The sequence below is a fragment of the Brassica napus genome, chromosome A9 (assembly GCF_020379485.1).
Source record: "Brassica napus cultivar Da-Ae chromosome A9, Da-Ae, whole genome shotgun sequence".
In the NCBI taxonomy this organism is placed as follows: domain Eukaryota; kingdom Viridiplantae; phylum Streptophyta; class Magnoliopsida; order Brassicales; family Brassicaceae; genus Brassica; species Brassica napus.
Genome location: NC_063442.1, coordinates 34,771,760 through 34,784,141, shown reverse-complemented (window position 1 = coordinate 34,784,141; position 12,382 = coordinate 34,771,760). Strand labels below are relative to the sequence as shown.

The 12,382-nt window shown below is 31.7% G+C and overlaps 2 protein-coding genes across 2 annotated transcripts; one reads left to right on the top strand and one right to left on the bottom strand.

The window, feature by feature from the left end:
- Window positions 1-1,726: 1,726 nt before the first annotated feature.
- Window positions 1,727-5,151, top strand: LOC106412263 (AP2-like ethylene-responsive transcription factor SMZ). Its single transcript, XM_013853169.3, has 7 exons — window positions 1,727-2,315; window positions 2,426-2,451; window positions 2,845-2,875; window positions 3,014-3,101; window positions 3,247-3,398; window positions 4,504-4,583; window positions 4,791-5,151. The coding sequence occupies exons 1-7, from the start codon at window positions 1,909-1,911 to the stop codon at window positions 5,036-5,038; spliced, it is 1,032 nt and encodes a 343-aa protein (XP_013708623.2). The 5' UTR covers window positions 1,727-1,908; the 3' UTR covers window positions 5,039-5,151.
- A 4,227-nt stretch (window positions 5,152-9,378) lies between these two features.
- On the bottom strand, window positions 9,379-12,280 carry LOC106412116 (pentatricopeptide repeat-containing protein At3g54980, mitochondrial-like). Its single transcript, XM_013853008.3, has one exon. It carries the CDS (start codon window positions 12,278-12,280, stop codon window positions 9,728-9,730), a length of 2,553 nt encoding a protein of 850 aa, XP_013708462.2. The 3' UTR covers window positions 9,379-9,727.
- Window positions 12,281-12,382: the final 102 nt, after the last annotated feature.

The window sequence follows — 12,382 nt, the reverse complement described above, 5'->3', positions numbered from 1 at the left end:
GTTAAAAAGGTTAACCTAATTAAACGCAAAAAGCAGCTTCAGGTGTTTTTTTTTTTCATTATGAACCAGAAGTATAGCAAGAGAAAGGAGGACCTGATGGTAGAGGACAATACAAAGATTAATTAGCTGAAACGACAAATCGCTCAGAAGAGAGGAATCTGTTAGTCGAGTTGGTGTAAGTAAGACCATCGTCTCAAGTTCTGCAAGTTTGCTTTTAGGTTTTAGAAGGTTGTCTTCTTGAGTCGTCTTCATTACATCACTAACCTTTGTGACATCCCTCGGCTTCGGTAGTTTCTTTTGTTTTTTAGCGCTGCATGCTCCAAATGCATCTTAATTAACCAGGTAGTGTTATGTTACATTCATATGTGATCAGAATATTTAACAAGTGACTAAACTAAAAACATATATTGACAGTATCTTATGGCACTGCAAATGTATGACACGCATTCATACCAATTTTGTTGCTGTTATGAACATCGGATATGACAAATAGTCAAATAGTTCAACAAACCTCTGCATAATTACATTTACATACATCAAAATGAAGGCAATGGATTGTCTGGATTAGGATTTACCATGGTGGACATATTTATATCAACGTATTTGATGCTAATTAATTTAATTTAATATTTAAACATTAATTGATATATATATATATATATATATTTGTCATCAATTGAACAGTTTTGATTAGGACTCTACAAACCAAATAAGTAACTTTGTATTAATTGATATACATTTCCTTTTGTCTTTTTAAACTAACACAATAAATCGGCTGATTACTAATAATGCTAGTAGGATGCTGAAAATTTCATAGGTTGACTTTTGTATTTTATTATTGACGATACTGTCTCATTCTTCTGTCCTCTTTTTTTTTGTCGACGATAAGGCTGTCGCATTTAAATAACGTTATTTTTGGAAAGAATATAACGTACGTACACTTGTTAATTAAGAAGAACTTATAATCATTAGACCCAAAAAGATCTTATAATCTTAGTCTTACAGACACTTCTACATTAATCGAGCATACGTTAACAATTTCTTCGGCAATGAAGTACAATATTTGAAGGAATTATAAAAACATAGAAATTACTCTTCAACCAATCGCAATATACATACATTCTTTAAGGTTTGACTTTGGGGTTTATTGATATTAAAATATTAAATTTCCTTAAACTCTACATGCTGCCTTATATGTTTTTTAAAACTTGATGAATTGATCAAAACTCAAAAGATGTATAAGATATCCAAATAGCAATATGTTAAAGGAAACCAAATGTATTTTGTAACATATACGAGGTCTGTACCTAGAACTAAACCTCGTATATGTTATGTTAGGGGAAACCAAAAGTATTTTGTAACAGGTCTGCTTTATATGCATCCCCCATGTTTCTTCTATCTCTGATCACTTTTAACTTCTTTACCTATTTGATGGCATTATATGTTTAACGACTTGAACTAGATCGAGTTTATTAAATGAAAAAAAATCATTTACATTTTATGTTATACTAACGAGCTGAATTTACAACATTTTTTTTGAACAACTTGCTGAATTTACAACATTAAAGTATAGAACTCATCGTACAGCCTCTCTAATATTCAATCAAGAAAAAGAAAACTAACATATATATTCGATACATCGGCAAGGCAAGTACATTTATATTATTATTTTTAAAGAAATTAATTAAAGAAGAGAAACTTGAAAAGGCAAATAAAGGGCAAGTGTATCCAATGCAACCTTCACAGTGAACACGTCCCACGTTCTTTTTCTTCCCTCTTTTAGAACCCTCTCTCTCTCCCCTCCCATCTTGCCACTTATCCTCTCTCTCTCTCTCTCTCTCATCTAATCCCTCTATCTCACCGGAAAAAGAAAACACCGATTCAATAAAACGCCGTTAGAACACGACCATGTTGGATCTCAGTCTTGGTATGTTCTCTAACTATGGAGAAGATCAAGATCGCAAAGTACCATTTGTCTCAACCGCCGGTGACGAAGAATCTAACATCTCCTCTTCGTCTTCCAAAGATTCCGCCGCCGGAAAAGATTTCATCACCTTTGGGATTCTCAAACGCGACGATGATGTCGTTCCTCCTCCTCCTCCTTCTAGAGAAACCGGAGATCTTTTCCCCGTGGCTGATGCTCGCCGGAACATTGAGTTCTCCCTAGACGACGGTCACTGGTTGAGACTGTCTTCTTTACAGAGGAACAAGCAGCAAGTGGTAAAGAAGAGCAGAAGAGGACCAAGGTCACGAAGCTCCCAGTATCGTGGCGTCACTTTTTACCGTCGCACCGGTCGTTGGGAATCTCATATTTGGTATTACAAAAATTAATTAATTTGTTTAGTCTAGTTTTTGACAATTAATTATATCCAATTATTGCTATATAAATCCCTAATTTATGTTCTTGGACTTGATGATTTTGTAGGGATTGTGGAAAGCAAGTTTATTTGGGTAAGTATATTTATATCAAACCCTTTCTAATTATTTCGTCTTCTTAATTACGTCGTGTGTGTGTCTGTCTATATATAGGCATAAACGATGATTTTCTAACTATCATATTCCTGTGATAAAATTTTATATTTTGTCTGACAACATCTGTTACAAGTAAATGCTAGGATTTTTTTTCTTACAAAACGTCAACTACTGCAATTTATTTTTAAATATACTTTTTATGTAAAAGACAAAACATAGTAGACTATTACAGCTCATTTCCGATATTTGTTACTTCTACCTTACACGTTTTATTGAACACAAACTTGTTTTTTTTCTTTGCTTAAAACACAAACTTGTTGATTGTATCAACTATCATTCTTCTGTTTTTAACCTAATGTTCTGTTTCAACAGGCGGGTTTGATACTGCCTACGCAGCAGCAAGGTAAAAGATTATATATATATGATATTATGTGTGACAACATTCGCCGCTGTAGTATGGTTTAATTTTGTCAAATTACACATTATTGTTTGAAGATACATTAAAGAAATATTAGTTGATGAATATAAATATGTATACCAGGGCCTACGACCGAGCTGCTATCAAATTTCGTGGTCTCGACGCAGATATCAACTTCGTTGTGGAGGATTACAGACAAGACCTCGATAAGGTTATACATATAAGTGTATATTATATACAAACGTGATAAATACGTTCTTTGGAATATATGAAGCTGAATTAGCTATTTGTATATTTTTGTTTTTAGTTTTGTCGAACTAATTGTGGGTCTGAAATTCTCAATTACATTTATATAGATGAAGAATTTGAATAAAGTGGAGTTCGTGCAAACACTTAGGCGAGAAAGTGCGAGTTTCGGAAGAGGAAGTTCCAAATATAAAGGCTTGACTCTTCAAAAATGCACCCAACTCAAAACTCATCACGATCAGATTCATCTCTTCCAAAACAGGTACCGTTACTCTTATCTAACCTACACTTCACTGAAAACATTTTAGTACTTTTGTAATTGTTAGACACATGCAATCTTATCTTAATTTTGAAGATCCTTAATTAACAAATTTAATATTTACTCAGACACGTTTAAAACTGTTGTCTGATTACTTAGCTGAATTTTACTATTTATTATGATAAAAACCTTCGGAAAAACTTCCCATTCGGTTGATGGAATATGAATGGAATGGCAAATCCTCTAAGCACTTGCCTTCCGTTCGTCCATATTCTATTTATTTTATTCTATTGCTTGCCATTATAAAGCCCAACACTCACTTTTTAAAAGATAGCATTTAGCTCTACAAAATTTCATAGTTACTAAGAAAAGTTAGAACAAACTTAAACATTTGTTTACATATTCTAAAGAAAAACTATTTTTTTCAGCTTGATCCAATCAGGTGATGATATCACATGTCTTTAGTGTTTAGTACAACCATTATCCTTTTTTGTTCAAAAGTTTAATATGACAAATAGTAATAGCAATAACAGCTTTTACAAGTTGAAATAGATTTTACAACTTAAAAACGGCATTAACTTGGCAAATACTAATAATAACATTATATTTCAAACTTGTTTATAAAATTTTAAAATTGATCTAAGAACCATTTTTACTGATCATTTTGTTAAGATATCAACATGGTTGAACATAATCTATTTTAAAAACTTAGGTCACACTAAACAAAACTGTTATGAAATTGAGCAGTATAAAAAGACTTTGAGTAGTATACGATCTTTTCTACTCAATTTTATTTTCCTAAGTGAATCGTATGGATATTGTTATGTTACACGAAGTTTTAGTTATTCCTCTAAAACTAATACCAAGCTAAAGTCATTTATGTTACAATTTTTTTTATTTGCAAACTTTTTGTTTTGAAAAAAAATGGAGGTAGTAGTTAGTCGCTTTTGTTTACGAGTTTGATACTTGTCCTATCGGGGACGATTTCCCTTTAATCATGTTTGAATGTCACAGATGAACACATTATTAACAAAATAAAATGAAACCAAAGACTTCTTCTTATGTTGTAAATAACTCAGAGATATTATACGTGCATGAAAATTCACAGGGGATGGGATGCAGCAGCAATCAAATACAATAATGAGTTGGGAAAGGGAGGAGTCATGAAGTCTGGTGCCTCTATTAAAGGTAATGGATAAGTCTGGGTCACAATGTTTACATATTGTAAGGTTGATTGATGAAGTTGGGTGAAACCAATTTATACAACCCTTACCATAAATGTAACATTTACTTTTGATTAGATCAAGCAAACCCTAGCAGCTAACCTTTTTTACTCTGTCTCTTAGCAACTTCTGTATATCTGATTCATTAACATTTGTTTTCTTTCTCCTTCAGGAAATATTCACAATGATCTTGAATTAAGTCTTGGCATTTCATCATCATCGCAAAATATAAAGCTGACAACAAGCGACTACTACAAAGGTAACCAATCCGCGATGGGTTTATTCGGTAAGCACTCACCGATCTATTTACCGGTGACGACGATGAACCCTTTAAAGACAGTTGCAGCATCATCAGGATTCCCTTTTATCACCATGACCACATCCTCCTCTTCCTCCATGTCCACTAGTTTTGATCCATAAGATCGATATATACTACTCTATTTTAAGTGTTTTGTTTATTCTTCTGATTTTTTGTATATCGAACATAAATTTGATCCATAATGAGTGAGAAATATTAAACGTATTTGTTCTAACTTCAACTCGAGTATGCGCCAAACTTTGTTATCACAAAGATGTGACTGCAATAATGGGTTACTAGGTAATAACCCGCGCCTTGCGCGGGATGTGATTATTAGTTTTGTTATTTTTAATAAAAACACATTAAATCTGTTTAATCTGGATATTGGTTCAGTTTTAACTTATTTTTTGGTTTATTCTGTTAGAATGTTTGATTTTTTAGTTTTTTTTGGTAAAAACCAAAAACTATTATTATTTGTTTATTTTTATGTTATAAATTTTAGATAATCGTCATGTCGAATCAATAGTTTCATATTATAGTTTGTAAACGGATAATAGTTCAAGAAAAAGAAAATAAAATTATTAAGACTAATCATTTCACTACAATTTGGTCGGTAGTGAAAGAAGCATTAAGAAAAAATATATTTCAACTTCCAGAAAAAAAATAGATACTTCAGTAGTGGTAAACACTTATAAAGTGCTCACCTCAAGGTGCACATGTATGTGTATGTAAAAGTATATAAAAATAAATGACAAATATATAAATATATTGTTAATTAATATTAATGACATTTTTGTTCTAAATAATACATGAAAGATAAAATTAAAATTAATTAAAAATTAAAAGGCCTTGACATTAGTGAATTTTTTTTAAATAAAAAACTCAACTGTATCCATAAATAGTTGTGGGCACAGATCGAATATCCGAGTATTTGGAGGCATTCATGTCGATTCAATCTTTAGCCACTTGGATAGTCGATGACTATGATATTCGAAATGATTTAGAATTTTAAAGAATATCCGATTTGATCCGTAAATAAAATTTAAAAAATAATTGAAAATTTAATAATAACGTTTTATTACAAAAATAAAATATTATTTACTTTTTAAATTTTAATACCTAATATAATAAATTTAATTTATAAAAATATTGTAAAACTTATATAAACTATAATATATATAACATATATATATATATATAATTCTGTACATATATGTGTATATATGCATATAATAGATCGAATTTTATAATCGCTCCTAAAAATATTGGTATTTGTGATTTGCTTTTCTTTAATTGTAGTAGTTGATTTGCTTCGTAAAGTTACGGATATCCATATTTTTTGGTTCAATTCAAAAAGGATAACGAATTGAATCAAAACTTATAAATATTTTACCCAACTTTATCGGTAAACAATAAAAATAATATATATATAGTTTAGCTTTTGATTCGTTATTTGTTTTGATTCGAACCGAAAAATCCAAAGTTTTATTGGAACCATGCATATGAGTTTTATATTAAAAAAAAATACAAAGTATATAGTGTGAACATATTTATGAATATAGTGTGAACACATTTATGAATATCGTGTGAATGCGTTAACATATTTATTATCAAATCATTGTGAGGCTGCCACGTGTCTATTATAGTGTGAATGCATTTATTACAATGCTTCTCCTTTAATATATAAGAGATAAGAAAATATAATGTTATGAATTGTGACGTGTATTAATGTCCTTCACGAGTATAGTATTATCTTTTATCTTGTCTGTGTCCTTTTTATAAATAACATGGGAACGTTTTGAAAACATGTATGGAACAAGTTATAATTGTTAAACTAATGGGATTGTGAAATCTAAGAGTCTGACTGGTTACAACGCAGCGGTGCAGCTGCAGAAGTATACATATGTAAGTGGTTTTGGTGCGGTTGCAAAACTATATAGATGTAAGTGGTTTTGGTGCGGTTGCAGAAGTATATAGATGTAAGTGGTTTTGGTTTATCACGTTAATAAACGATTTGTACAATTGGTATAACAGTTAGAAATTGGTAAGTTTGCGAGATATTTGTGACTTGTTAATTATAAAATATTGAAGTGATTTAATAATAAGTTACGAATATAAACACATTATAACATTATAAAACAATATAAAAATATACTATTTGAGAAAATATAATAAATACCAATATTACGTTATTTATTTTTGTAGTTTAAATGAAAGTTATAATGTTAATAAGATTTGTTTTGAATATTTATATTAGAACTTTTAAAAGAATATTTTTTCGTTTATGTATGTATATATTTTGTATATGTATATATATTAATTTTAAAATCATACTAAAATAATTTTAGTATAAAGTTTTAAAAATAAATTATGATATGTTAGTGAATTTAAATTAAAACATAAATTTATATATTTTTATTTATAATATTTTAATTTTAAGTTTAAATTAAAAAAAATATTATAATATTTTTACAAAATGTTTTAAATTTATTTATCTAACCGCAAAGCTAACAAGAACCAATTTGATTTTAAAAGGTTTGGAACGGTTTGAATTGATTTGTAGAATTTTTTGTGATTGTTGCAAAACGCCAACAAACGCCTTTTAACAATGGCAAAGCTGCGTTTGCAAGCGGTGTCGAAGAAACCAATCAGACCCTAAGATAATAGTCTAAGCTGTAAAAGCCCACAAAGAATAGTGGAATAGAAATACATGAGATATAGAAACAATTGGAATAAATTTATTTAATATATTTCTCATCAAAATAGCAATTAACTATTTTTGAGGTTTTTTTTTTTGTGGAATTTCATTTTAATGAAATCTAATTATAGGTCGTAAAAAACTGGCAATATGTAAAATTTTAATATGAGAACTAGGTATTTTGTCCGCATATGCAGACATAATCATCTTACGAATACTTATTATTTATGTCTTATTAATCCAAAAATCAGCATTATAAAACTTAATTGGTGAACATGTTGATGGAAAAAAATTATGGTGAATTTTTTATTCCTCAAAATTTATACCAGATATGTTGAAATTTTAGTCAAATTATTGAAAGGTAGATCCCATTTTTTTCTTCTAAATTCCCAATGGAGGAATGAATTTATAAGAAAACTTTTCTCTATGCAATTTTGATAAGGAACAAATTGAACAAAAATTCATAATTTTTTTTTTCAATTCCTCAAATAAAATTTTATTTTTTATTTTGTTCATTTTTTTCATTCTTCTAGTGGTCACCAACTGAAGCTATAGTGTTTCACGGATTAAACTTAAACTGGTTAAAGTAAAAGCAAGAAAATTTATTTTGAACTCATTCACAAGTTAAGTTATTATTTATGATTTTAAATAGTTAAATCAAACATCAAATTATTTATATATGTCAAAAAGTTGTTCATCAAACTATGTACTTATTATTGTGTTAAAAGTTTTAAAACACTCATATATTAGAAATAGTTTAGAAAATATCTTTATATAAATATTTTTGTTTGACTAATATTTAATTATAAACTGTATTATATCTTTGTTTTTTTAACTTTATAATAAAGAAATATTGTTTTCAGATAGCAACCCAATATATATAAGAATTCTCTTAATTTTTAAATATATTTTCACAACTTTATTATATTAGTTTATAATTAATTATTTAATATAACATATAAATTTAATACTATTAAAATAAAATACGTTTTTTATTATATATAAAATTCATTAAGGGTGTTTTGAAAATTAATAAATACTCAGTTAAAAACTAATAATAAATCAATGACCTTTATAAAAGATTAAAACCTAATAATATATGACAAATAAGAAAATAAGAATTTTAATATAACATATATATTTAAATATTATTAAATCAAAATTCGTTTTAAATTATATATAAAATTTATTACGGATATTTTTTAAATTAATAAATTAGTGATTCAGCTAAAAATTATTAATAAATCAATGACTAATCTAAAACCTAATAAAAACATGACAAATAAGCAAAATTGACTAAAAATCATGGAAAATATGACAAATAAGCAAAATCAAAATAATTATATATCTAATTACATATTTTATAGTTATATTATTTAAATTAATAAATTATGGACTCAACTAAAAGCTATTAATACATTAATGACTCATCTTAAACCTAATTAAAACATGACAAATAAGAAAAATTAGCTAAAATTGTGAAAATCATGACAAATAAGCTAAATCACTTCATAAATAATAGTATAGATTATGATCAAAATTTTCATCGGTTATTTGAATAACTGAACTCCTTACAATAATTTCTATATGTTAAGTTTTTCTTTTACAAAGCCTTCTTTTTTTTTCCAATTCTCAATTGTCATTATTCTTGTGCATGAAATGTATTTTGTAAAAACTTACATATCGATATTATATATATGTTGAGTCATGGTAAAGTGTGCTCTCATTCTTGTTTAAAATTTTCTTGGATCCATAATATCAAAATCCCAAAATAGGTTTGTACACATAGCTTGCTTTGTCAATGCTTACATGAAAGGAAAAAAAATGTTCAGAAAGAAGTTTCCGAAGAAAGACAACAGCCACAAGACTCGCAACACTGGCCTAGGAATGCAACAGTATTATAAGTTCCCAGGTCAAAGCTTGACCCTTCATAGGCACAACTATGCCATAAGAATGACAAAGCAAACCCATTACTTATGAGCAAAGCTGATAAAAAAAATAGACTAATTTAATCTTGTAACTTAACGGCTTTAACCTGCAACCCCTCCAAAGCTTAATAAACACAGCCAGATTATTGAGAAGCCAAAGCTAAACTAATAAGTCAAAAATGCAGCTACAAACTTTCTATACCAATACATTGAGATTCTCCATATTTCCCTCTCACTAGAATATCAAATGTAACACCATCAGGTACAAGACCCTTGTCAAGCATCTCATCATGAAGTCTAAAAGCCTCATCAAGGTTTCCTTCTTTAAAATGTCCTGCAATCACCGCGTTGTAGATAAACACATTTGGAGTCACATCATTCTTCTTCATCTCCTCAAACATCTTAACCACTTCCACAAACTGTCCCACCTTGCTAAGACCGTTTACGATAACCGAACACATGATTTCATCAGCCACAATATCCAACCCCTGCATCTCTGTGTACAAACCAAAGGCCATGATCAAGTTTCCTTCTTTCAACAACCCATCGACCAAAGTTGTGTACGTCGGCAGATCACATCTCAGACCGTCTTTCAACATTTTCTTGTACAAATCAATCGCTGCTTCCATGTTTCCAAGATTACGGAATCCGGATATCAAGCTGTTGTAAACAGCTTCGTTTGGATTCAACCCTTCTTTAAAGAGCTCAGAGAACAGAGCAGATGCACTTTTCATTTCACCCTTTTTGCAGAATCCATCGATAAGTGCACCATAAGCTGGAACATCAAGCTTCAGACCTTTTTCCTTCATCTCCTTCCTCATCTCCAGCGCTTGATCCATTCTACTGTTTTTACATAACCCATCCATCATACATGTATAAGTCACCACGTTTGGTGAAACACCGTTCCCACACATCTCTCTGTAAGCTGCAACAGCAGAATCCATTCTACTCTCTTTGATAAATCCATCGATGATGGTGTTGTAACTCATGCAACCTATACAAACCCGCTTCTCTCTCATCAGATCTTCCAACATATCTCTCGCTTTAGAACTCTGACCAGCTTTGCATAAGCCATTGATAACCGTGTGGTATACAACCTCATTGACTTCGATATCCGAAGAGTTCATCTGAGCGATGACTTCCCAAGCGTTGTGAAAATCACGATTCTTGAAACACCCGTCGATCAAAGTGGAGTAAGTGTAGTCGTTAGGCTTTATATCCTTCTCCAGCATTTCTGAAAAGACAGTAAGAGCCAAGTCCAACCTCTTCGTTCTGCAGAGGGCAAGCATCACGTTGTTGTAAGAAACTACATTAGGTCCAAGACCTCTACTCTCCATCTTCCTTAACAAGTCTTTAGTCTCATCTATCTTACCTTGCTTGCATAGCCATGATAACATACTGTTACAAATGAAGATGTTTGCAGTACCGATTTCGAAGTACTCTTCAAAGAGTTTCAATCCATGTTCCGGTCTCTGACCTTTCAAACACACTTGGAGCACCGAGTGGACTTGAAAGGAAGAAGGAGTAATACCTAAAGCTTCCATCTTCTTGTAAAACTCAAGCACTCTTTCCATCTCCCCGCTCTTACTAAACCACTCTATCAAAACCGAAAACGTAACACGGTTCGGAGACGGTCCTTCTTTCTCCATCTTACGAAACATCTCCAAAGCGCTACCCAAGTCACCGTTCTTGCAATGTCCCTTGATCAGACTCGTTGCTGCGATCACACTCATCGGTATCCCCTCACTCACCATCTCATCCTTCAACCTAACCGCCTCCTCCACCCTATCTTGCTTCACCAAAGCCACTATCACAGAAGTATACGTCTCCTGCGAAACACACAACTTCTTCTCCTTCATCTCACTCAACAAACCAAACGCCATACCCAAATTAACCGTCTTGCAGCAAGCTTGGATAGCAAGACTGTAAAGCAAACCGTCAGGCTCCTCTTCTCTCTCGATAGCTTTACTAAAAACCTCCAAAGCCTCCTCAGGTTTCTCTTCTCTTAAACTCGCTCGCATTAATAAATGAGCAGTGGCTTTATCACCAGCAACAAGACCAGTAGCGACCATCTTACCATAGAGCTCCTTAGCTTCGTTTATCGAGTTCCTTCTAACTAAAGCACTTAAAGTGTTGTTCACATATCTAACGTAAGGAGCCAAACCTAGCTCTATCATTAGTTTAATACACTCCACAGCACAATCAGTCCTCCTCTCTTTGGTGTAAGCATTCAACAAGTAACTAAAAGGTAACGCCTTTACTTCAAACCCAAACGACTTCGCTGATTCTACCAAGTTACTGACTAATACTCTTGGCATTGGACTGCTTGATGAAACATACCGTTGGAGCAAGTCACGTGCGCGTCCGTGGCTCTCAGGAGAGCTAGCTAGAATGTGAATGAGTAGCCAGAAGGCGTCACCGACTTCGAGACTCCCACGCCACGGTCTAGCCCAGTTGTAGAACCGAAGAGCTGATTCCGGGTCGTTCCTCCGGTCCAGAAGCGCGTCGATTACACGCGATTCTTCTTTCTGTTCAGGCTTTGTAGTCGAGAGATTCGCTACTACTACTACTGAGGCGGAGGTGGGTGGATTCTCGTCGGAAGCGGATCCGTTAGCTTGTGGGCTTGGATTGTCGGATTCTTTGGGAAATCGAGACTGTGAGCAAAAGGGTTTACTGTGTATTAAGCAACGAAGAAGAAACGGCGGTGGAATTTTTCTGAAAGCTAATAAAGATCGCATTTTTAACTTGTTGTGTTCTATACTGAGGAGAGGAAGATGATCGGAGAAGAACGAAACGGCTTAAACCCTAGGTTTAATGAAAGTCTCAGTTTCACGACGTCG